The 12,343-nt window shown below is 36.5% G+C and overlaps 1 protein-coding gene across 5 annotated transcripts in view; it reads left to right on the top strand.

Annotated features, from left to right (window-relative positions):
• PARG (poly(ADP-ribose) glycohydrolase) overlaps positions 1 to 12,343 on the top strand; it is a 137,938-nt gene that overhangs the window by 75,826 nt on the left and 49,769 nt on the right. For all 5 annotated transcript variants that reach the window (XM_025466378.3, XM_025466375.3, XM_025466374.3 and 2 more), the window contains 2 exons: positions 5 to 152; positions 12,186 to 12,264. In XM_025466378.3, coding sequence (XP_025322163.3) covers positions 5 to 152; positions 12,186 to 12,264 — 227 coding nt within the window. The remainder of the gene's footprint in view (positions 1 to 4; positions 153 to 12,185; positions 12,265 to 12,343) is intronic.

The raw sequence follows: 12,343 nt of genomic DNA, 5'->3' as shown, positions 1-12,343 counted from the left end.
ACAGGTGGATTTTGCAAACCGTTTTGTTGGAGGTGGTGTAACCGGTGCAGGACTTGTGCAAGAAGAAATCCGCTTTTTAATCAACCCTGAGTTAATTGTTTCACGGCTCTTCACTGAGGTGCTGGATCACAATGAATGTCTTATCATTACAGGTTAGTTTTGGAAGTCTGTATGATAGAGTAGTTTTCCTATCTATGAGTATCTATCATGAAGACTACAGGCTACCCAGATATAGCTATTTTCCACCATGGGCATTAGTCCTGGTTTTTTTTTTTTTTTTTTTTTTTAAAGATTTCATTTATTCATGAGAGACACAGAGACAGAGAAAGGCAGAGTCACAGGCAGAGGGAGAAGCAGGCTCCATGCACGGAGCCGGATGTGGGACTTGATCTCCGGTCTCCAGGGTCACGCCCTGGGCTGAAGGTGGCGCTAAACCACTGAGCCACCTGGGCTGCCCATAGTCCTGGTATTTTTAGTGATTAATTTATTCTTGTTTTTTTCAAATTGTTACAGTTCTATTTTCTAATCTTGAGTAAGACATTTTATTCCCACCTTTTCTTTCTTGGCTTCTTTATCTGAGGAACAAGGGTTAAAACTATTTATTTACCTCCCAGTTTGAAATTTTATGACATAATGCCTATAAGAAGAGGATAGTGATATGTCTTTGAGCATGTATTCTATTATTATTCTTCTATCATGTTTCCATAGTGCTTCATTATACTTCAATATGAAGACCTATATAAGTAAAAAAGCACAGTTACAGTAGTCCATCAGTATAACAGAGAGCTTTTATAGAAGAGAAGTAAATCAGTAACTTTATGTTTACCCTAATTTCTAATCCTAAGAGAAATAGTATGATGATCTGAGTGGCTTTTCTTGATTTAAATTAATATGGGATGAAGAGAGAGGGAAATATAGTCAAATTTATATTTTAGGTCTATTTTTGAGGTTTAATTTTTTATTTAAGTTTTTTTGTCGCTTGAGATAATACTCTGTCACTGTATTTTTTGTGAATGAGCTACCAAAAACTAGTAATTAACTCATAGCTCTTAAGAAATTCTTAATCAGCCACCATAGGAAAGTTAAGCCTTTTATTCAGGTAACATTCCCACATAAAAGCCATAATCAGTCATCTGCTGCTGATACTTTTTTCTTTCTCCAAAGGACGATTTATTTCCTTTTTGAATCTGTTGATACTTTGAGATTAGTGTAGAAGACTAGACACTCACCTCGGTTGGAGAAATTGGTTGATTGTTATTCTAAAAGATTACAATGAGAGAAAAACCATCCCTTATAAGTTATATCAAATTTATACTAATTTAACCTCCAAAGAGGTACATGCCAGGACTAAGACTCTGAGATCTAATCTTGAAGCCACTGTCTTTGCTTCAGTTATATTTGTAGGCAACCTTCAGGAGAGTATCTAAATTTTGTTGCTTATGTTTTACTTTTAAGATTTTCTCTTTGTCTTTGAATAGTTTGATTATGATGTGTTTAGGATCTCTTTGATTTTATCCTATTTGGAGTTCATTGAGCTGCTTGAATGTTTAGATAAATTTGGTAAATTTTTGACCAGTATTTCTTTAAATATTCTTAGTCCCTTTTTTTTTCTGCTTCTTCTGGGAATTCCATTATACATATGTTGATACATTTGATGATGTCCTATTGGTCTCTGAAGCTCTGTTCATTTTTCTTCATTCTCTATTCTTTCTGTTCTTTGGACAGGATAATCTCAATTGACCTATCTTCAAGTGCACTGATTCTTTCTTCTGCTTGCTCTAATCTGCTTTTGAATCCCTCTACTGAAATTTTTATTTCAGTTACTATACTTTTCAACTCCAGAATTTGTTTGGTTCTTTTTTTTTTTTTTTTTAAGATTTTTTTGTATTCATTTGAGAGAGAGAGAGAGAAAGCACACACATGAGCAGAGTTGGGGGAGAGGCATAGAGAGAAGCAGACTTCCTGCTGAGCAGGGAGCCCATAACTTGGGGCTCAGTTCCAGGACCCTGAGATCACAGTGTGAGCCAAAGGCAGCCGCTTAGCTGACTGAGCCACCTAGGCACCTCTGGTTCTTCTTTTTTTTTTTTTTAGATAATTTCTTTTTTTTTTTTTTTAATTTTATTTATTTATGATAGTCACACACAGAGAGAGAGAGAGAGAGAGAGAGAGGCAGAGACATAGGCTGAGGGAGAAGCAGGCTCCATGCACTGGGAGCCCAATGTGGGATTCGATCCTGGGTCTCCAGGATCGTGCCCTGGGCCAAAGGCAGGCGCTAAACCGCTGCGCCACCCAGGGATCCCCAGATAATTTCTCTTTTTTGAGATTTTCTATTTGTGAGGCATTGTTTGCATACTTTAATTTAGTTCTTTAGATATAATTTTCTTTAGTTCTTTGAACATCTTTAAAATACCTAATATAATGTCTTTATTTAGTAAGTCTAACATCTGGACTCCTCAGGTACAGTTATAGCTGACTACTTTTTTTTCCCCTGAGTATGGCCCTACATTCTCTTTTCTTTGCATATCTCAATTTTTTTGTTGAAAACTGGGTATTTTAATAAATGTAGCAACTCTCAGAATCAGATTTTCCCCTTCCCCCAGAGTTTGTTTTTGTTGCTGTTTGCTATTGTTATTTAATGACTTTCCTAAACTAATTCTGTAAAGTCTGTATTCTTTTTCGTATATAGCCATTAAAGTCTCTGCTTAGTTAGGTTGGTGGTTAGCTAATGATTGAACTGTGATTACTTTAAATGCTTGGAACCAACAAGTCAGTCTTTTCTGAAGAGCTCTATATACACATTGGGGCTCACCTTCAGCACTCTACCAGGCCATTGACACTTGCTTTCTGCTTGCACTTGACACTTTATTTCTTGCTTGCACAGAGCCTCAAGGTCAGGAGTGAGCTTAAGACATTCTAAAGGTCTTTGGTGAGTATGTATACAGCCATGGTCACACATGTAGTCTTTTGGATTCTTGGAGACACTAAGAATTTTTTTTTTTTTTCCACTAAGAACTTTTTAAAGCCCCTTATAGATACCTCATTCCTCACCTTTTCCTTTGAAACCTTTTGGTTTGGAATGCCTGGGTTGCTCAGCAGTTGGAGGTCTGCCTTCAACTCAGGGTGTGATCCCAGAGTTCCAGGATCAAGTTCCACATCGGGCTCCCTGTGGGGAGCTTGCTTCTCCCTCTGCCTATGTCTCTGCCTTCTCTCTGTGTCTCTCATGAATAAAAAAATAATAATAAAAATCTTTAAAAAAAAAAAAAGAAAAGAAACTTTTTGGTTGGCCTATCATTTGCTCTAATTGATGTCAACTGCCTTAGGTAGCTATACTAAGCAATTGCCTGCAATTGTTTTCAACAAACACCCTTGAGGATTAAGCTTTTTGCTTGGGTTAAGCTCCAAGTCAGGTCAAATAAAGACAGCCTTACAAGGGAGGTCTTTTAGGGAGCCACCAGGCAGGTCAAATGATGACAGTTCTCAGAGAATTGGGGCTTTGAAGGAGCTTCATTTCTCTTTTGACCCCTTTTGTGGTTTTTACTGTGATTGCAAACTTGGTTTTTAAGGCTACTCTAGAGTTCAGGAGAGTGGAATAAGATTAGGGAGAGTTAAAATGTTACAAAACTATTTTTACCAAGATTCAGCCAATTTTTCCTTAATGAACTCTCTTCAGACTGCTCAAGCCTTTGGTTAATTCCCACAGTTCAGAAGAAGTTGATTCTCACAATTTTTGCCAGTGTTCTCATTGCTTTTATGGAACAGAAAATTTTCAGAGGTTTTTACTTAATCATTTTTACTAATGCACCCTTATCTTTTGTAAGTGCTTGTTGGTTTATTTTTTTTTTATTTTATTTTTTTAAGATTTTATTTATTTATTCCTGAGATACAGAGAGAGAGAAAGAGAGGCAGAGACACAGGCAGAGGAAGAAGCAGGCTCCATGCAGGGAGCCCAATGTGGGACTCGATCCCGGGTCTCCAGGATCACACCCTGGGCTGAAGGCAGCGCTAAACCGCTGAGCCACTGGGGCTGCCCTGCTTGTTGGTTTAAAAAAAAAAAAAAAAGATTTTCAACAAGTCATTCCACATTATTTGGATATCTTATTATTTCTTATAATATCCCTGTGATTCTGCTCTTCTGGTGATGTAAGACAAATTGTTAATTTTCTAAGTTTATGTAGGAAATTAAGAATGGAACCCCAGCAAAGAAATTTCCTCTTGGATAGAGCCTCACCTATTTGAAGTTAATAACTGAAATATTTCATCCAGAATTCTGAGGTTGTGATCCAGATTATAACAAAATATAAAGATAAAACCCTTCTATTTTCACTGTTGTCTCAACTCACTTATTGGTCATCTGTTTGCAGTTATTATTTGTTATGTGTGCAGATAGGAAGGATGCCATTAGAAGATATTAGGGGAAAAGAAAGTGCCAGGGATTGCAGAATAAAATAAATTAAATGGTCATATCCGTTGTTGGGCCAATAGATACTTTGAATAGGAGTTTTATAATGTTTTAGAGAGCTCTAAAGGTCTGGAATGTGACTGTTTCCAGCATTTGGGTGTTATCAAACAATACTTCAGAAGATTTTTAATTTTTAGTAGCTAAAGCTAGATTTGAACTAAAAACTCAGAACAGAATATCTCATGAGTTTTAAAGATGAGTTTATATCCTTAAAATAAAAAACTTGGTAGAATGCTGAGCATTTAAACTCAAAACTAATTTGTTTCATCTGTTTCATTTCATTTTTACTAGGAAAGTAGCAGGTCTCTTATTGTGTGCCATTAGTTTTTCTGTAAATAAAAGATGTAATTTTCCTGGGAATAGTGAAAGGAAAACATGAGGATTTTTTTCTTTTTTTAAAGATAGCTTATCCCCAGTCTAAAAAAAAAAAAGATCACTATGGAGTTATGTCTGTTCTCTACCTTACCTATGTTATTGTAAAATGAATGAAAAATTGTAAATCCATGACTCACCTTCACTTCTATAATTACTTCAGGCTAGGGACATCCGGGGTGACTTTTAACTCTACATTTTTCCCCACATGCACTTAACTCTGTAATAGTGCCTTCTAATTAATATCTGTGATGTGATGTTCCCTTAATGGAAATGGCCATTTCATCATCTGTTTGCTGTTGGATTTCTGCCATCTCCCTTCTTAGGAGACTCTTAACCATGCAGTGCAATCTATCTGCCTGATCAATTCCATTCCTTCAATGATTCATCCAGGCTCAATGAGCTAATGGCTGTGACTATGCTGCCTGAATCTGTAGAAGAGTTTGAGAAATTAGAAATAAATTAAATTTATCATCATTGTGGGACATCTGGTTGGCATCAAACTTTGAAATTAATATGAAACAGGTCATGGAAAAGGCAAATACTTTTATCCAGATAGTGTCATCCCTCTATTTGTTGTGATCCTCCCTAGAGGCAGAGCCATGTGGTAAAACCTCTTGGTATATATAGATAGAAAGAAACTCCAGTCTTCCTCATCCTCCCCCCCCTTCTCATGTTTTTCTACATCATCTAGGAAAAAACTTTAATACCAAGGGGTGTTACCATGGTTCTAGGAGTTTTATTGTTTCTGTGTGGTGATCACTTAAAGCGATGCCTAGACATGAAACTTACTGAGCAAAATGTTAGTACATTTAATATAAAACCTGCCCTCTGGGATCCCTGGGTGGCGCAGTGGTTTGGTGCCTGCCTTTGGCCCAGGGCGTGATCCTGGAGACCCGGGATAGAATCCCACATCGGGCTCCCAGTGCATGGAGCCTGCTTCTCCCTCTGCCTGTGTCTCTGCCTCTCTCTGTCTCTCTGTGTGACTATCATAAGTAAAAAATAAAAAATTAAAAAAAATTAAAACCTGCCCTCCAGTGAATCAGATCATCCCAGACATCATAGATCCTTATATCTTTTGTGAATGTCAGCAGATCAGATAAAAATTAAAAAGTGGACAGACACCACTGCTTATGGTATTGATAATTTTTATAGTGCAAAAACACTAAAGGTTCATCACTCCAAAAAAACAACCCATTGCCAACTAAATGATACCAGCTCACTGGGGAATACCCAAATTCAATTGGAGTTTAGCTTTTCTCCATTTACTTAATCATGGGAATGAAAGTCAAGAGTGTTCTATCTTATGAATAATCATCAGTAGTATGAATGCTACTAATAAAAGGAGAGTAGATGGCTTTGCTTTTATACAAACCTTATTTCCAAGGGTACAACCCATTGGTACATAGAAATTTTTTTTTTGTACATAGAATTTTTTAAATCCCCAAATATTTTTTCCTAAATTCATCATAAACTTTCATTACTAGTAAGAGAAAATAGGAACATTTCTTATCACTAAATCTAAAAACTCATTAATGTGTCACAAACTTTTGCAAAGATTTTAATTGGTTCCTTCTAGTTTTTCCCTTAAGGGAAGATTTGTCTTTGAGTATGAAATCTTATAGGCTGTACTTACAGAGAGGTATCACAAAGGTCATTCAGTCTTCTGTCTCTTGTTTGCTATTACCACTATTAACCTTTGTATTTTCATCATAGTTTATCAATATATTTGAATTTATTTATTTATTTATTTGTAAAGATTTTATTGATTTATTCATGAGAGACACAGAAAGAGAGAGAGAGGTAGAGACACAGGGAGAGGGAAAAGCAGGCTTCCCGCAAGGAGCCCTATGTGGAACTGGATCCTGGATCCCAGAATCACGCCCTGAGCTGAAGGCAGACACTTAACCGCTGAGCCACCCAGGCATCCCAATATATTTTAATTTAAAACAAGAATATCTTTTTCAGAAGAGCCAGTTTGAAGTACTTTTGAAAGATATCTACTCTGAAAACCCAGGATTTAATTTGTTTAGAGCAAAAGCATCTGTGTGTGCATTTTAGATTTCCCATACTTGAGGAAATTAATCTCATTTCTCTTAGGAAAGACTAAAACCATCCTAAGCTAAAATAGAAACATGATCATTGCTATTTTTTATTTTTCAACCACTTTTCTCTGAAAAGATATTTGTTTTCATAGTTAAGAGATCAGAGTAGGCAGTTTTGTTTTGTTTTGCTTTTTTATAAATAATTAAAATGAAGCTTGTCCACTGCTGGCAGAAAATAGAAAGGAACAGGACTATTCCTGACTATCTTTATTTCTAGTCAGGTCACTAGACCAGGTTGCTTTTAAACCTCACATAAATGAAATCATGTATCTTTGGTTTCTCCACCTCCCTTTAAGGTAAGTCTGATGACACCAATACTAACCACTTTATGGTTTTGAAGACTTTTAAATTCTTTTTCTGTGGCTTTCCGAGTAATTCTATGAAGTTAACAAGATAAGAATTATTAACAAGCCTGATTTTCAGATGATGAAATAAAGTCCACTGAGAGATTTGGTTATTTAAGGATTCACTTTGGGTCCCTCATGTCTCCTAATCTCAGTATGGTGCTCCTTTTTACCATGCCAGGCTGTCTTTATAAATGTGAATTTTTTTTATGTGTCAGCCACATAGTACTTTCAGATTAAGTCTTTCTGGAATTATAATTTTAACCTCAGTTATACAATGTTCTCCCTGTTTCGCTTGTTAATTATTATGTTTATGCAGCAAGTACTTAATTGCTTCTACAGTCTTTTGTTTTCAGTAGGCTCCACATCCAATGTGGGGCTTGAGCTTATGACCCAGAGATCAACAGTTGCATGCCCTACCAACTGAGCCACCAGGCACCCCCTGCATCTGTATTCTTGTGTTAGAAAATGCTGATGTAGGCACATATGTTAATGACTTATAATCCCTTTCTTGAGAAGCTGGCAGTCTAGTGAGATAGTTACGTTTTTAAAACAGCTTTATTGAGATTTAATTGACATCATAAACTGTATATTTAAAGTGTATAGTTAGGTAAGTTTTGACATGTGACTACATACATGAAACCATCTTTTGCCAATGTTTTAATTGGGTTATTTTTTTATTATTATTGAGTTTTGAAAATGTTTTATGTACTTTGGATACAGGTCTTTTATCAGATGTGGTGTATCTTTTTATCATATGTGGTACATCTTTTCATGATCTTAACAGTGACTTGTTTTTATTCTTTGTTTTGTTAATTGTAGCTTTATAATGATTCTTGAAATCAGGTAGTGTGAGCCCTCCAACTTTGTTCTTCAGAGCTGTTTTGGTGAATTTTAGAATCAGTTTGTCAATACCTCCAAAAAGCTTGCTGGAATTTTAATTAAGACTGCTTTGAATCTATAGATCAATTTGGGGAGAATTAACATCTTAACAGTATTTAGTCTTTGACACATGAATGAGAGATCTCTGTTTATGGAAGTCATCTTTAATTTCTCACAGTAATATGTTATACTTTTTACTGTATATTTCTTTTATATTTGCTTAGGTCTATCCCTAAATATTTTTTTTAAAGATTTTATTTATTTATTCATGAGAGACACACAGAGAGAAGCAGAAGCATAGGTAGAGGGAGAAGCAGCCTCTATGCAGGGAGCCTGATGGGACCCTCACCTGGGATCATGCCCTGAACCAAAGGCAGAGGCTCAACCGCTGAGCCACGCAGGGGTCCCTATCCCTAAGTATTTGATATTTTTTGTTGTAATTGTAAATGTATTCTTTAAATTCCAGTTTCTGATCATTCATTGCTACAATGTAGAAATATAACTGACTTTTTTTCTGAATGTTTCTTTGTAACTAGATACAGTTTATTCATTTTGGCAGGAATCCCACCGAATCTATGTGTCCTGCTCTAGTTTATCTTTTGAGGAGAATAGTAATACCACTTTGTCCCAGTGTTTGTGATATTAAGTATCATGACCTGGTTAAGGTAGGATCTGCCAAGTTTATACTCTTTATGCCTCTTTTCTTCTTTTCCTGTCTTTCCCTTTTCTTTCCTTTCCTTTCCTTTCCTTTCCTTTCCTTTCCTTTCCTTTCCTTTCCTTTCCTTTCCTTTCCTTCCTTTCCTTTCCTTTCCTTTCCTTTCCTTTCCTTTCCTTTCCTTTCCTTTCCTTTCCTTTCCTTTCCTTTCCTTTCCTTTCCTTTCCTTTCCTTTCCTTTCCTTTCCTTTCCTTTCCTTTCCTTTCCTTTCCTTTCCTTTCCTTTCCTTTCCTTTCCTTTCCTTTCCTTTCCTCTTCTCTTCTCTTCTCTTCTCTTCTCTTCTCTTCTCTTCTCTTCTCTTTTCTTTTCTTTCTTTCTCATTATTGCAGTGGCAAGAACTTCACTACAGTGTTGAATTAGGTGGAATGTTTTCATCACTGAGTATGAAGTTAGTTGTAAGTTTTTATGTGTGGTCCTTTTTTTTTTTTAATTTTTTTTTTTTAATTTTTTTTTATTTATGATAGGCACACAGTGAGAGAGAGAGAGGCAGAGACACAGGCAGAGGGAGAAGCAGGCTCCATGCACCGGGAGCCTGACGTGGGATTTGATCCTGGGTCTCCAGGATCACGCCCTGGGCCAAAGGCAGGCGCTAAACCATTGCGCCACCCAGGGATCCCATTTATGTGTGGTCCTTAATCAGATTGTGAAAGTTCCTTTTTTTATTCTCAGCTTTGCTGAGAGTATTAATCATGGTGGGTTGAATTTTATCTTTTCTGCAACTTTTATTATGATTACATGGGGTTCTTTAATCTGTTAGTGTGATGGATTTCACTACTTAATTTTTCAAATGTGAAATCAAAATAAAAGCATAATTACTATGTCTTTCTGATGAATTGACCCTTTTATCATTTTGATTTTTTTAAAGATTTTATTTATTTATTCATGAGAGACACAGAGAGAGAGAGAGAGAGAGAGAGAGAGAGGCAGAGACACAGACAGAGGGAGAAGCAGGCCCCATGCAGGGAGCCCAGTGCAGAACTCGATCTCAGGTCTCCAGAATCACACCCCAGGCCGAAGGCAGCGCTAAACCGCTGGGCCACCGGGGCTGCGCCCCTTTGATCATTTTTTTTGTTTTGTTTTGTTTTGTTTTTGTTTTTCCCCCTTTTATCATTTTGAAGTGTTCCTCTTTATCTTTCATAATACTCCTTGACTTAAAGTCTATTTTATCCAGTATTAATATAACTATTTTTACTTTCTTATTAGTGTTTTCATGTTTGTTTCTTTTAATTTATAGGTTCCTCTCTCTTTTTCATTCCTTATAAGTTTTTTTGTAAGCAGCCCAGACTGTTGGTCTTGCAGAGTTTCCCATAGTGTGAATGTTGCTGATTATAACTTTATGTAGTATTTGACATGTTTCTTTGTTGTCCATCTGTGAATTAATAGTTAAAATGTAGAGGCCATTTGCAGTCTTGTTCATTACATTTAGTATCTTTGTGTATAATAGTTTCAAGTTGTTTAAGTAACATGTAAGAAGTTATTCTGACCCTAAAACCGAAATTAGTTTGCTTTTGGATGAAGAATTGACTGTTCATATTCAGCATGTCATGATTTGATTTTGTGTTCTTTTTATTTTTATTAAACTTTTTTTTTTTTACTTTTTTTTTTTTTTAAAGTTTAAGTGATCTTTACACCCAAGGTGGGGCTTGAACTTACAACCCTGAGATCAAGAATCATATGCTTCTCAGACTGAGCCCAGCCAGGTGCTCCTGTTTTCTGTTTCTCTAAATTTACATTTTTTCTAAATACTGTATATATTCTAGTATCATTTTCCCCCAAAATATTAAGTCTTTGTCACAAATATCTTCAGTATTGGACCTTTACTGCATGAGTGGTCATTTTAATAGTGTTCCAGCTGTCTGAAAAAAGTGAGTCTGCTTGTATTTTATTTACTGGCAAAATTAGAGCAATTGCAGTGAAAAAAAGTCACTAATCTTTATTGTCAATGTTATCATGTTTATTCTTTTTTTTAAATTTCTTTTTATATGTGAAAAGTATTATCTTGCTCAGGGTTTTCAGGTTTTCATTTTACTGTTTTGTTGATTCTTGAAAAGTTAAGTGATTATTGAGTTGACCATAGGAATTGGAATGATTTTATTTAGTTAAGTAGTGGAACACATCTGGTACCATCCCTCCTGGTATGGCCAGGTCTGATGAAGTAGAAATCTCTGGAGGCACCTGACAGGCTCAGTCTGAGGAGCATGTGATTCTTGATCCCCGGTTGGGAGTTCAAGCCCCACACTGGGTGTAGAAATCACTTAGATAAATAAAAACTTTTAAAAAGGTAGAAATCTTTGTTATATGGTAAGCTTGGTACATGTTCTTATCAGATGTATTTTAATTATGCTTTTTCCCCCTCCCCCTTTTCATGTCACAATATTCTGGTTTTACAAAGCCCCTTGAAGTAACTTGCATGTTAATAGGCAAGTCCTAGATTTAATTTTAATGATACCTTTCTTAGCAGTGAATGTTTTTATGTTAAATTGCTTTCTCAACAATACAAACTAAATATTACCATCAGATTACTGATACTGAAGCCATTGGACCTTTATAAAACAATCTGTGCACTATTCATGAAAGACATTAATATGACAGAGCATATTTCATTCTCTCTATTGAGACATTTATTCCCTTATTATGATAAATATTGCAGTGGCTTTTATAGGTGTCATCTTTTTCTTTATGGAAAATAAGTCATTAAGACCAGTGAGGTTTTTTTTCAACTGACATTTGCCGATAGGTATTTCCAGATAGATGTTTATTAACATAGCCCCTTTAGGGAGCGCCTGGTGGATCAGTTGGTTAAGCATCTCCCTCCCACTCAGGTCATGATCTGGGGTCCTGGGATGGGCCACGTAAGGCTCCCTGCTCAATGAGGAGTCTGCTTCTGCCCTTCCCACCTGTTGTGTGCACTCTGTTGTGCTCTCTCTCTCTCTCTCTCTCCCCCCCCCCCCGCTCTCGTTCTTCCACCTCCTCCCCCATCTCTCTCTCTCCCTCTTCAAATAGTAATATCTTTTTCTTTTTTCTTTTTTTTTTTTAGAAGACCCTTTAGGGGTGCCTGGATGGCTCAGTTGGTCATAGGAATTGTTGACCAAACGTCGGCCTTTGGCTCAGGTCATGATCCCAGAGTCCTGGGGAGCCTGCTTCTCCCTTTCCTCCCCATTTGTGCTCTCTCTTGCTACCTGTCTCTCTCTCTGTCTCTCTCTCTCTCTCTCTCTCAATTAAATAAAATCTTTTAAAAATACCCTTTAGAACATGCAGCTTTTAAGATAAATCCCTCTGAAGAATAATGGCAGATTTGTTTGTTTCAGGTACTGAACAGTACAGTGAATACACAGGCTATGCTGAAACGTATCGTTGGGCCCGAAGTCATGAAGATGGGAGTGAAAGGTGAGTTCGTTTCTGACTTGAGTATTGCATGACCAAAAGCTAAGGAATGTGGGCTTGACCTAGTACATTCTGTCTCCCA

Source organism: Canis lupus, chromosome 28, assembly GCF_003254725.2.
Source record: "Canis lupus dingo isolate Sandy chromosome 28, ASM325472v2, whole genome shotgun sequence".
Taxonomy (NCBI): domain Eukaryota; kingdom Metazoa; phylum Chordata; class Mammalia; order Carnivora; family Canidae; genus Canis; species Canis lupus.
Note: the sequence above shows the minus strand (reverse complement) of the source record. Positions and strands in the feature narration are given on the sequence as shown.